The 13,095-nt window shown below is 42.8% G+C and overlaps 1 protein-coding gene across 2 annotated transcripts in view; it reads right to left on the reverse strand.

Annotated features, from left to right (window-relative positions):
• Positions 1 to 13,095, reverse strand: part of LOC126458171 (mucin-17-like) — a 309,041-nt gene that overhangs the window by 64,353 nt on the left and 231,593 nt on the right. For both annotated transcript variants that reach the window (XM_050095041.1, XM_050095040.1), the window contains exon 5: positions 10,426 to 12,720. In XM_050095041.1, the coding sequence (XP_049950998.1) occupies positions 10,426 to 12,720 (2,295 nt within the window). The remainder of the gene's footprint in view (positions 1 to 10,425; positions 12,721 to 13,095) is intronic.

A 13,095-nucleotide genomic window follows, 5' to 3' on the forward strand; every position in this document is an offset into this window, starting at 1 on the left:
TCTCGGCCAGAAATGAAAGTAGCAGAAGTGTGTACTGCAACTGACACATGTTTATAAAAAAATAGCAGTGTTTGGTGCAGGATGGGTGAGACATGAGCCTTTTAGGTCAGTGTAGCTTCCAGGCAGCAGTTGGTGCAGTAGAAAGAGTATTGAATGGTAATCCAAGGGTTGGGGGTCGAGCCCCTCTGTGGCAACTTTTCTTTTTCATTTTTTTTCACAATATATTGTTTTTATTACCATTAAAGTCAAAGGAAAATTTGGGATTATCTCCATGAGGACTCTGCAAATAACTTTTCAAGAAGTTACTGTAATTAAAGAATACAGGACTTTGTACCCAGTTAGTTTCATTATGACCTTCCGCAGCTAATGCCACATCTATTTTTATGCATCTATTTTTATCTCAAGTAAAGAATTGGATCAGAAAGTTTCAAAGCTGATTTTATCTCATCTAGAGAGAAGAAATCACATCCTGACAAGCAAGCATCAAAATACATTCCATTGTATACTACCCGTCCTCACCAATATTTGGTGAAATGATGTGTTACATGTCATTTATTGCCAAACTGTGCAATGAGAGAGAACCTTTTATGTTTTAGACCCAGTACGTTTTTCTGCAAAAACTTCAAAACAACCATGTAATTGTAAAAATGTGGTGTTTAGGTGTTTATAATGTGCGTAGGATGCTGAGAAAATTATTGCTTCCCCTGTCTTTATGCCAAATATCATCACAGAATGTATAAATATGATTTTTTTTACCAAGTATTAGCAACAATTAAACTATGCTCTGTGCAAAATTCTACCCGGCGGCTTCCTCTTTCACTCCTTTCTCCCAATTATTATTCACCTATTACTTTTCCTTGCATCTGATCCCAGTCCTCCATCACCATTACATTTTTATCTCCCTTAACTAACTGAAAAAAATACTTTATCTCATCATACATTTCTTCACTCTCTTCATCATCTGCAGAGCTAACTGGCATATAAACTCATACTGTTGTTGTGGGTGCTGACTTTGTGTCTACCTTGGTTAGGATAATACATTCATTATGCTGTTCCTAGTAGCCTACCTGCATTTCTATTTTCTTGTTCATTATTAAGCCCACTCCTGCATTACCTATATCTGATTCTGTATTTATAAATCTGTATTCATCTGATCCCATATCCTATTCCTCCTGCCATTGAAGTTCACCAATTCCCACTATAACTTTAACCTATCCATTTCCCTTTCTAAATTTTCTAACCTTCTTGCCTGATTCAGTAATATAACATCCCACGCTCCGATCTGTAAACGCTGGTTTTGTTTCTCCTGATGATGACATTCTCATGAGTAGTCCCTGCCAAGAGATCTTAACGGGGGACTACCCATCTACATGAGGATGTAGATGTAATCCCCTATTCAGATCTAAATATATCTCTACATGGCTACTCTACAAATCACAGTGACTTGCCTGGCAGAGACAACATCGAACTTCTTTTGCACTAATTCACTGTTTTTCCACTCTCGAACAGAGTGGGGAAATAATGAATATCTGTATCTTTCTATGCAACCTCTAATTTCTCTTAGTTTATGATGATGATCATTTCCCCTATGCACGTTGGTGCCAACAAAATAGTTTTACAATCGGAGGAGAAAGTTGGTGATTGAAATTTTATGAGAAGATCCTGTCGCGATGAAAAATGCCTTTGTTTTAATGATTTCCACCTCAAATCCCCTATAATTTCCATGACACTCCCTCCCCAATTTCTCAATATTACAAATGTGCTACCCTTCCCTGAACCTTCTTGATGTATTCCGTTAATCCTGTTTGGTAAGGATCACAGGCCACGCAGCAGTACTCCAAAAGAGATGGATAAGTGTAGTGTATGCAGTCTCTTTAGTAGATCTGTTGCATCTCCTAAGTGTTCTGCCAATAAAACATAGTCTTCGTTTCACCTTACCCAACAACATTTTCTGCCTGTTCTTTACAATTTAATTGTTCATAATTGTAATTCCTAAGTATTTAGTTGAATTTAAGGCTTTTAGATTTGGCTGATTTATCATGTAACCACAGTTTAATGGATTCCTTTCAGCATTCATTTGGATGACCTCACACTTTTTATTACTTAGGCTCAACTGCCAATTTTCGCACCATACACATATCTTATCCAAATAGTTTTGCAATTGGTTTTGACCATCTTTACTAGACAATAAATGACATGTGTGACTCTTCAGGCTTTCCCGGCGGATATGTTGTAAATAGTCTTCACGGGTGTGCCACCGGATGACGTTGTGCAAATCCCACAATATTTCTTCGGAGCAACTGTCCAACATCATCAGGTGGTTGAACCTCGCTGGTGGCTAGGTACGACTGACAAGATCCACATGTTGACACCGCTGTATATAGAGCACGCGCATGAAGATTGCGCAGGCGCGGAAACCACACATGCGCAAAAATTGCAGATAGATGGCTCCAGACTCAAACGCCCTCTGCCGGGAGACGCAGAGCAGCCATTCGGCGCATGCGCTGACGCTGTACTGCCTGAAATGCTGCATTGGCTGCTGTTAAATCACGACGAGAAAGCAAAGAGCTTTTGATAATAGACCCATCATAGCTTTGGCAGCATATTAGTAAACACAGCGTCAGCCACCTGATCAGGTTCAACCACCTGATGATGTCGGACAGTTGCTCCGAAGAAATATTGTGGGATTTGCACAACGTCATCCGGCAGCACACCCGTGAAGACTATTTATAATAAATGACATCGTCATAATCTGCAACCCACTTAATATGGCTATTCAGATTGTCTCCTAAATTGTTTATATAGATAAGGAACAGCACAGGACCTATAATATTACCTAAGGGAACACCAGGTATCATTTCTTTTTTTACTTGATGACTTTCTGTCAATTACTATTCATCATGGCCTCTCCGACAGGAAATCACAAATCCAGTTGCAAAACTGAGACAATATTCCATAAGCACGCAATATGAATTCAAGCCTCTTGTGAGGTACAATGGCAGAAGCCTTGTGGATATATTTACAGAATACTTTAGCCAAGATGAAGCAATCTTGAAAGAAGGCTGTATAAATGAAAGAGACCAGGAGATACCTGTGGGTTCAGATTGATTATATCATGGTGACACAGAGATTTTGCAAGCAGATTTTAAATTGTATGACATCTGCAGAAGCAAATGTGGACTCTTGCCATAATGGATTGGTTATGAACCATAGATTAAAACTGAAGAAATTGCAAAAAGGTTGGAAAGTAAGGAGGTGGGGACCTGGGTAAGTTAAAATAAACAGAGGCAGTTGAGAGATTCAAAGGGAGCACTGAGCGACAATTGACAAGAACAGTGAAAAGGAATACAGCAGCATAAATGGGTAATTTTGAGAGAGGAAACAGTGAAGACAGCAGAGCATCAAATAAGTAAAAAAACAAGGCCTAGTAGATACCCTTCGACAACACAGGAGGAACTGAATTTAACTGATGAATGGAAAAAATATAAAATGCAGCAAATGAAGCAGGGAAAAGGAAATACAAATGCCTAAAAAATGAGATAGACAGGAAATGCAAAATGGCTAAGTAGGAATAGTTAGAACACAAATATAAGGATTTAGAAGCATGTATCACTAGTGCAAAGACAGACACCACCTGAAGAAAAATTAAAGATGCCTTTGGAGAAAGAGAAAATACTGCATGAATATCACAAACTCAGATGGAGTACCAGTGCTAAGCAAGAGAGAGAAATCTGAAAGAAGGAAGGAGTATATAGAGGGTCTATACAGGGGAAATGCACTTGGATGTTGGCTGGTTGGTTTAAAAGAGGGGGAGGGACCAAACTGCTAGGTTGTTGGACCCTCCTTCCGAACAAGATAATTCCACAAGGGTGGGAGTAAAATAATCAAGGCATACAAAACACAGCTGGAAGAAAGGAGAAAACCACAAGAATGACAGAAGGGCAACAAACACAAAAATGGACAATACTGGACAAGAAAACAACAGAGACACACAAGAAATATGTAGAAGAGATCAAAACAAAAGAGCAGATTACCATGGCTGGCTGACCATGAGAACAAAAAGGAGAAGCCAGCCACTCTGCAACACATTCAAACCTCCACCCTAAAAGCACTAGGGTGGAGGACTCAGAGGGACAAAGGTCATGCGATGAAACTTAGATTGAATGATAAAACGCACCCTCGCAAATAAAATGTAAAACTAAAGCTGCTTGACTGGACTACTCTCTTTCAAATTCTGAAGGTAGCAGAGGTAAAATACAGGGAGCGAAAGGATATTTACAATTTGTACAGAAACCAGATGGCAGTTATAAGAGTCGAGGGACATGAAAGGGAAGCAGTGGTTGGGAAGGGAGTGAGACAGGGTTGTATCCTATCCCTGATGTTATTCAATCTTTATATTGAGCAAGCAGTGAAGGAAACAAAAGAAAAATTTGAAGTAGGTATTAAAATCCATGGAGAAGTGATAAAAACTTTGGAGTTTGCCGATGACATTGTAATTCTGTCAGAGACAGCAAAGGCCTTGGAAGAGCAGTTGAACGGAATGGATAGTGTCTTGAAAGCAAAACGAGGATAATGGAATGTAGTCGAATTAAGTTGGGTGATGCTGAGGGAATTAGATTAGGAAATGAGACCCTGAAAGTAGTAAAGGAGTTTTGCTATTTGGGGAGCAAAATAACTGATGATGGTCGAGGATATAAAATGTAGACTGGCAATCGCAAGGAAAGCATTTCTGAAGAAGAGAAATTTGTTAACATCGAATATAGATTTAAGTGTTAGGAAGTCATTTCTGAAAGTATTTGTATGGAGTGTGGCCATGTATGGAAGTGAAACATTGATGATAAATAGTTTCGACAAGAAGAGAATAGAAGCTTTCGAAATGTGGTGCTACAGAAGAATGCTGAAGATTAGCTGGGTAGATCACATAACTAATGAGGAGGTATTGAATAGGATTGGGGAGAAGAGAAGTTTGTGGCACAACTTGACTAGAAGAAGGGATTGGTTGGTAGGACATGTTCTGAGGCATCAAACGATCACCAATTTAGTATTGGAGGGCAGCGTTGAGGGTAAAAATTGTAGAGGGAGACCAAGAGATGAATACACTAAGCAGATTCAAGAGGATGTAGGTTGCAGTAGGTATTGGGAGATGAAGAAGCTTACACAGGATAGAGTAGCATGGAGAGCTGCATCAAACCAGTCTCAGGACTGAAGACCACAACAACAACAAAAAACTGCTGTTGAGGCATTGTCGCCCAACACTGAAGGTAGGGTCCTGGGAAAGTTTAATGTCTGCAGCACAGCGGCTAAAAGTGGGCAGTCCAGCAAGAGGTGGATGACCGTCATTTGTGAGCCACAGCAATACCAAGGTGGGTCCTCACGATGGAGGAGATAACCATGCATTACCCACTTATGGCCAACATGGAGCAAGCAGAGGAGAACTGATTTCCTGCGAGAGGACTACATGGAAGACTTTCACACATTCACAGTCTCCTTAATGACACACAGCTTGTTGTGCGTACTGTTATGCCATTCAGTCTCCCAAAGCCAAAACACCCTGTGGCGTAACAGTGAATGCAGGTCAGTTTAGAAGATGCCCATCTCCAGAAGTGGTTACCTCATAGCCTGTTTGGCCAGCCTGTTGGCAAGTTCATTTCCTGGGATTCCAACATGTCCTGGGGGGTTCACACAAACACCACTGAACGACGGGGCAATTGCAGGACATAGATTGGTCTCCTGAATGGACACTACCAAATGATGGTGAGGGTAGCACTGGTCAAGATGGTAGAACCGCAGTCATAGCGGCAGCATAGGTTGACATCATATGTACAGAATGTAGCCTCTCACATTTTCTCTTAGCCTCAGTGTAGGTCAGCCGGTTCAGGGTCTTATATTCCATTAGTTTTCTTTCTTTCTGGAGAATACTGTAGTCTGGTGAGCAAGGCAAATGATGATCTCTACTGTTGGTACAGATGGGAGGTGGGGCACAGGGAGTATTGGGATGTGAAGCACGTCCACAATCCCAACAGGTGACACTGGAAGTACAGCAGGAGGACATATCGCCGAACTTCCAGCACTTAAAGATCTGCATTGAGGGAGGGATATATGGCTTTACGTCACAGTGACAGACCATCACCGTAACATTCACGGGTAATGTGTCACCCTTGAAGGCCAAGACAAAGGCACCAGTGGTACCCCTTTTATCCCTCGGACCCTGGTGGATGTGCCGGACGAAATGGACAACTTGCCACTCTAAATTGGCCCACAGCTCAATGGCAGACTGCAAAAGAAAGTCCGTGTGAAATATGATACCCTGGACCATCCTTAGGTTCTTATGGGGCATGACAGAAACAGAAACACCCCCCAGCTTCTCACAGGTGAGTAGTGCCTGTGACTGCGCAGAAGATGCTGTTTTGATGAAGACCGACCCTGACCGCATTTTGGACAAGCCCTCCACCTCCCCAAACTTGTCCTCTAAATGCTCCACAAAAAACTGAGGTTTCATTGACGAGAAAGATTCCCCATCAACTCTTGTACATACAAGGTACCAGGGCGAATAAGCTCCGCTGCCATCATTAGCCTGGTGTTGCTCCCAGGGTGTGGCCGAGGGGGAAGGGGGAGGGGGAGGGGGGGGTAATGATTTGGGGTCGTATTTCTTAGCACTGAAGTTCGACCTTGATCACTTAGAGAGTGCTGGTGGTGGACCGCCAGCAAGAGATAATGTACTACACTTCATGGCATGCCACCTGCCCTTATGCCACCCATTCCGACCAGGGGCCCTCCCCACGGGTGCCACCTAGCCGCAGCAAAAGCCATTTGGCACAATGGCCATTGCTGGGAGTCCTGATGCCACAGGGTGACGGGCATCTACTCCTTGGCATATGTGGGGAGTTAACAGCGCAGGCATCAGCAGAGCAATCCCTGTGTCGTCAGGGGGCTACAACCAACAGAGTACAACGTGGCCCCACCACAATGGACTGGCTGCCATGCTGGATATCAGGAGCAAATGAGCTAAGAAGTCCATTATCATTGACAGTGCAGAAAGCGATACTGCACAGGGGGTGGAGGAAAATACACCCAGGAAGGTGACCTCGCCCAACAGCTGGAGAATGAGCAGAAGTGCAGATCCAAGTCAACAAAGGATGCGAGAGGTCTCAGTGCATGATGGATACTATGCACTATGTAAGGCGCCCTTCCCCAATTGGCTCGCTCTTCAGGAAAACTTTGAAAAATGGAGGTCAAACCTTACAGGGGACCATCACATAAAGGCCAAGACATGTAAGACTCCTTTTAGTTGCCTCTTATGGCAGGCAGGAATACCTTGCGCCTATTCTAACCCCCAGACCTGCAGGGGGTACTTGAAGGTAATGTTACAGAAATGGAAGAGCACGTAGATGAAGATGAGATAGGAGATACGATACTGCAAGATGAATTTGACAGAGCACTGAAAGACCTAAGTTGCAACATGGCCCCAGTAGATGAGATTCCGTCAAACCTACTGATAAGACTTCAGAGGACCAGCCATGACAAAACTCTTCCGTATGGTATGCAAGATGTACGGGGCAGGTGCAATACCCTCAGACTTTCAGAAGAATATAATAATTCCAAATCCAAAGAAAGCAGGTGCTGATAGGCGTGAATATTACCGGACTATCAGTTCTGATAAGCCTGGGTTGCAGAATACTAACACAATTTTTTTACAGAAGAATGGAAAAACCAGTAAAAGCTGACCACAGGGAATTCCGGAATAATTTAGGAACACATGTAGCAATATGGACCCTAAGACTTCTCTTTGTAGGCTTAGAGAAAACTTTTGACAATGCTGACTGGAATACTCTCTCTGAAATTCTGAAGGTAGCAGGGGTAAAATACAGGGGCTGAAAAGCTATTTACAATTCGTACAAACAACAGATGACAGTTATAAGAGTTGAGGGTCACGAAAGAGAAGCACAGCTCGAGAAGGGAGTGAGACAGGGTTGTAGCCTATCATCAATAGTATTCAATAAAGGCAATGAAAGCCAAATTTGGAGTAGGAATTAAAGCACACGGAGATGGAATAAAAACTTTGAGGTTTATCAATGACAATGTAATTATGTCAGAGTCAGCAAAGGACTTGGAAGAGCAGTTGAATGGAATAGACAGAGTCTTGAAAGGAGGATATAAGATGAATATCAACAAAGCAAAACAAGGATAATGGAGTGTAGATGAATTTTAAATCCGGTGATGCTGAGGGAATTAGATTAGGAAGCGAGAAACTTAAAGTAGTAGATGAGTTTTGCTATTTGGGGAACACAAAAACTGATGATGGCCGAAGTAGAGAGGATACAAAACACAGACTGGGAATGGCAAGAAAAGCATTTCTGAAGAAAAGAAATTGGTGAACATTAAATATAGATGTAAGTGTTAGGAAGTCTTTTCTGGAAGTATTTTATGAAGTGCAGCTACATACATAAATGACACATGGACGATAAAACAGTTCGACAAAAAGATAACAGAAGCTTTAGAAATGTGGTGCTAGAGAAGAATGCTGAAGATTAGCCTGTTAGATCATGTAACTAATGAGGAGGTACCAAATATAATTAGCAAAAAAGAAATCTGTGGCATAAGCTGACTAAAAGAAGCGATCAGTTGTCAGGACACACTCTGGGGATCACCAATTTAGTATTAAAAGGAAGTATGGGGGTTAGAATCATAGACGGAGACCAAGAGATGAATACAGTAAGCAGAATCAGAAGGATGTAAGTTGCAGTAGTTCGGAGAGGCAAAAGATTGCACACATTATAATAGCTTGGGGAGCTGCATCAAACCACAACAATAATCTGATTTTACATAGAAAGTTTTGGTGTGCACCTTTATAATCTCTTCCTGGAAATTTATTTGCAATCCCAAATTTTCTCTTGTCTTTCCTTTCATTGCTTTTACGAAAATTTTAATAAATACAATGAACTAAGCATGATTTTCATTTGTGTTTAGAGTAAGTAATGTAAATACTGAAAATAAAATTAAAAATTCTGCAAGAGGAGTCAACCTCACGATACTCTGATTATCTGTCTGTACTAACTTACACTGTGCCAACTGCAAAAACATAAATGGCTTGTGCGTCGACTGAACTGTGCCAAAAATGCTATTTTTTCCAAATGCTTAGCCACCTGGAGCTCTCACTTCACTACTTTCATTTCTGACCGAGCCCTGCATATACCATACATTTAGATGAAATAGTTGATGACGAGTAGCTGTGGTCCTCTTTTAAGTCCAGCCACCTGTGTAAAGGAGGTAAAATTAACCTCGCTTCCCCAGTGCAGTTCAGTAGAAGTCACTGTGGCCCCAATTGTGAACAGAATATTGTGACTTGTGTGCACTTTGTGTTCAGTCTGTCAAGATGCCTACCAGCATCATTTCAACCTCAAACCACATGTGCAATTCACTTTACTTCGCGTGGGAAACTGACTGTCAAATCGGTGTACGCCATAGGGAAGTCGTTCCGACAAGCAGCCGCTACAGGAGACACAAAACACTGTAGATCTTCCTCATAGTGATCACCCTTAGGAAAGAACAGTGTACTGCCTTTACAGAAGAAACTGTGAGGACTTTATTGACCAAGGCAGTACACAATCATCTTGACACAATCGAGTTGTTCTTTGAGCATAAATTGTGAACAACAGTAGAAACCCCATGCAAAGTAGTGTTACAAAGAAAGTAGGTACAGGAGCTCACGGAATGGAACCTGGCCCAGTGATGTTGGATTTCCTCCATTGATGAGTAACAGATTTGTCTGAGGACGGGCGACTGTTGCATAGATAAGTGGAGGTGGACAAGCACTTATGCACATCAGTGGCATGCAAGTACTGAATGTTATCTCACAACAGATTTTGAATTAAGAGAAGTGCATTTTCAAACAGACTGCCTTATTTTGGCTGTTGTATTCTTTTCAATTCTCAGTAAAATACTTAGTTTCACAAGGATTATGCTTTCAATTCCTTTGGTCCTTCACTCTCAGTCCACACATGTTCGCAGGTGACAAACTTTTCTTTTGAACAGTTTACATTCCTGTTCATAGGATTATGGTTAATATCAGTTAAACCTAACCCTCATGAAATGAAAGAATCATACAGCGAGGAGGTATCATAAAATTGATTAACTTTGTTGGAGTGTGAACTCTAATTCCATATATTATGTCATCAGAAATAATTAAATAAATAAATAAAAATAAAAAATAAAATTTTTGGGTTTTGAAAAGCATATTTTTCACCCTCAGCAGAATGAAAAGCAACAAATTTCCAAGAATATTTTAAGGTCTTTAGTAATATTGCACAATGCAGATTAACAGCAGTATAATACACTGCAATTTATTTGTTCTTATTCTTTTCTTCTAAATCTGTAATTAAACAAGGTGTACTTACAGAGTGGACTAGAGAAAGGCTCCTTACTTACCTTTTCTTTTTTCTTCTTTTTTTTCTTCTTCCACTTTTGAGAGTCATATGAATTTGGCAGTGCTGGTTGCTTCGTGGTCTGCTGCTGCACCACAGTCCCTCCAGACAGTTGGCTTTTAGCTCTTTCTGAGGAAGATTTTGCAGTAGAAGTTACTGTCAATGGTGATTTCCGAAGGCTCTTTTCAGTTTGTGAGCTTGCTTTACAGTATTTCTGTTTAATCTGCTTTGGCTTCTGTGAGGTAGGAGAGGCAGCTGTGGATTCAGCTGGAGTCACAGGACGCTCGGCGACAACTGCGTGTGACCGGTGCTCTTTCCTCCTCTTACTTGACTGTGCAACTGTATGTGACGTGGCAGTGGTAGTTGCTGAATTTGTTAACTGCTGATCGGCCTCTGAGTGTGTCTGACCATTTTGTACGGAGACACCCTTCTCATCAGTGCCTACAGGTGAGCCTGCTGGTAGCCTACCTATTTTTGCTGACAGTTTATCACGTAACACTTCCAGTCTATTTTTCTGTTGCTCATGTTGGACTTGTGGCTGCTGTTCGTGCTGCTTACCTGGAGCAGGTGAATGTGGAGGGGCAGTAGGCAAACATGCTGCTGCAGATTGAGAGAGATGTGTTCCTGTGGGTTTTGTCTGCACCTCCCCTTGCTTCTTCTCTTGTTGCTTAGGCTCTGTTGAGCCACGTGGGGGACTAATGAGTGCAGATGCTGCTAACAATTGGCTGATGGCCCCTCCCGGTGATTCGGTTTGTGCCAACTGTTGTTTCTGTTCCTGTTCCTTTGGCACTGCAGGAGTTTCTGTGGGGGCAGAGGTTTGAGACTGTGCCGACAGATGAGTGGTTGCTGCTGCTGGAGATTGTGCTTGCGCATGAAAAGGGGCATTAGTTACAACCAGGAATGCTGGAAACTTGAAGACTCCATCTTGTAGTTTGGCTGGTATCACCTGATGCTCAGGATGTCCAGAACCACGTGTCGGCAACACTACTCTCTGTTGTCTATTTTCTTGTTGCTGTGGTTGTGCTGAAGCACGTAATAGTGCAGGAGGTGTAGTGGGTGCAGCAGGCAACGGCCACGTAGCAGATGTAGTCAGGGGAGCCAGTCGCGGTTGTGCATGGTCTGTGCAAGGTGCCGAGGGTTTGGGAGATGCAGAGGGCGGGGCCATCGCAGTGGACACAGGTGATTTAGAGCCACGGCGCTGTCCAGCAGATGGAGATTTCGAACTGGAGCGAGAGCGAGATCGAGACCGTGTGTTGGACTGTTTCCGTGATGATGAGGTCTGTACAGTCGAGGGGGACTGCCCACCAGATGAGGATCTTGCAGGGGATGGAGAGTGTGCAGCAGCTCTGCTGGGGTGTGAGGTGATACCGGAATGTGCGACAGATGGAGTCACTGCACAGGTTACGGGGGAAGGGTCAGATTGTGTTGTCACAGGCATTCCAGGTAGTGCAGTGGATGAGACTGGTACAGAGCTGGTGGGTAAAGCTGCAGATGAAATCCTTTTAGAGGTTGTTGACGGAGTAGCGGATGGGATAGGCATAGTAGATGGGGGAGGCGCAGTAACTGGGACAGATTCAGAAGATGGAGGAGGCACTGCAGGTGTAGCAGGCGGAGCAGCTGAAGGAGGCACGCAGGCTGAGAGCTGCGAAACAGGTGAAGCTGCTGCAACAGATGGGGTTGGTACAGCACTCTGGGACAGTGCAGCAGCTGGCAGTGGTGCATCAGCTGAAGATAATTTGCTGCCACACGGTTTTCCCAGGAAAGACTCGACAGTTGTTCCTTTTGGATGGGCAAGAGTCAGCTGCCTTACTTGGTCCTGTGGCTCAGTTACAGATGAGTTGCATTTTGCAGAACTGGAAAGTGGTGCCACCACTGCCTCTGTGGTGGCTCCTTCAGGTTTGGTCCTCATCACCTGCCATGCTTGTTCCAACTGACCAGGTTGAGCTGTGATGTGTGATGAGTCACTGTTCAGAAGGGCTACCAGATGACTTGTTGCACCAGATGTAAGTTTGTTTTGGTCAAGCAATTGCACATGTCCCTCAGATTCTGTCGAGTTAGATGATGTGTCGATATGTGGAGTTTCTGCTGACAGTTGCCTTGTGCCTCCTCCACATGACTGGTTTTGCGGTACTTGCTGAGTGGGCTCACATTGCACAGGATTGGACACATCCGACAATCTCAGACTGGCTGAGGAAGTGCTTAAAGTAGGCTCCTGTCCACTGGCTCTTGAAGAATGGTGGTCTACCCTCTGCAGTGTCTCCTGTTGTTGTAGACCTCGTTGCTTCATCCGTTGCTGCTCCTGTTGGCATAATTTTTGTATAAGCACTGAATGTCAAACTGCTATTCAGTGATACAGTATGCTTACAAATTATTGCTGATCACTTATGGCTAGAGTTTCAACAAAAATGAAAATTGCTTAATATACATTTGAAGTTTTAATGCTGTAGCTGCTACACACTCCATCAATATGGAAATGTTCATGTACTTGAAAAACAAGGCAATGTTACTGACTGATCACTGAATGCACTGGATAATGATGGAATAACTGTAGCTACAAATAACAAGACAAATATATGACAAGTTTGATATTGCGTTTTTCCTGTGACAAATTCGAAGTGCTATGGGCAATAAACAAAGCATATCTCACAAAAAATAAGAGCATATTGGAGGCCAA

The sequence above is a fragment of the Schistocerca serialis genome, chromosome 2, assembly GCF_023864345.2.
Source record: "Schistocerca serialis cubense isolate TAMUIC-IGC-003099 chromosome 2, iqSchSeri2.2, whole genome shotgun sequence".
Classification (NCBI taxonomy): domain Eukaryota; kingdom Metazoa; phylum Arthropoda; class Insecta; order Orthoptera; family Acrididae; genus Schistocerca; species Schistocerca serialis.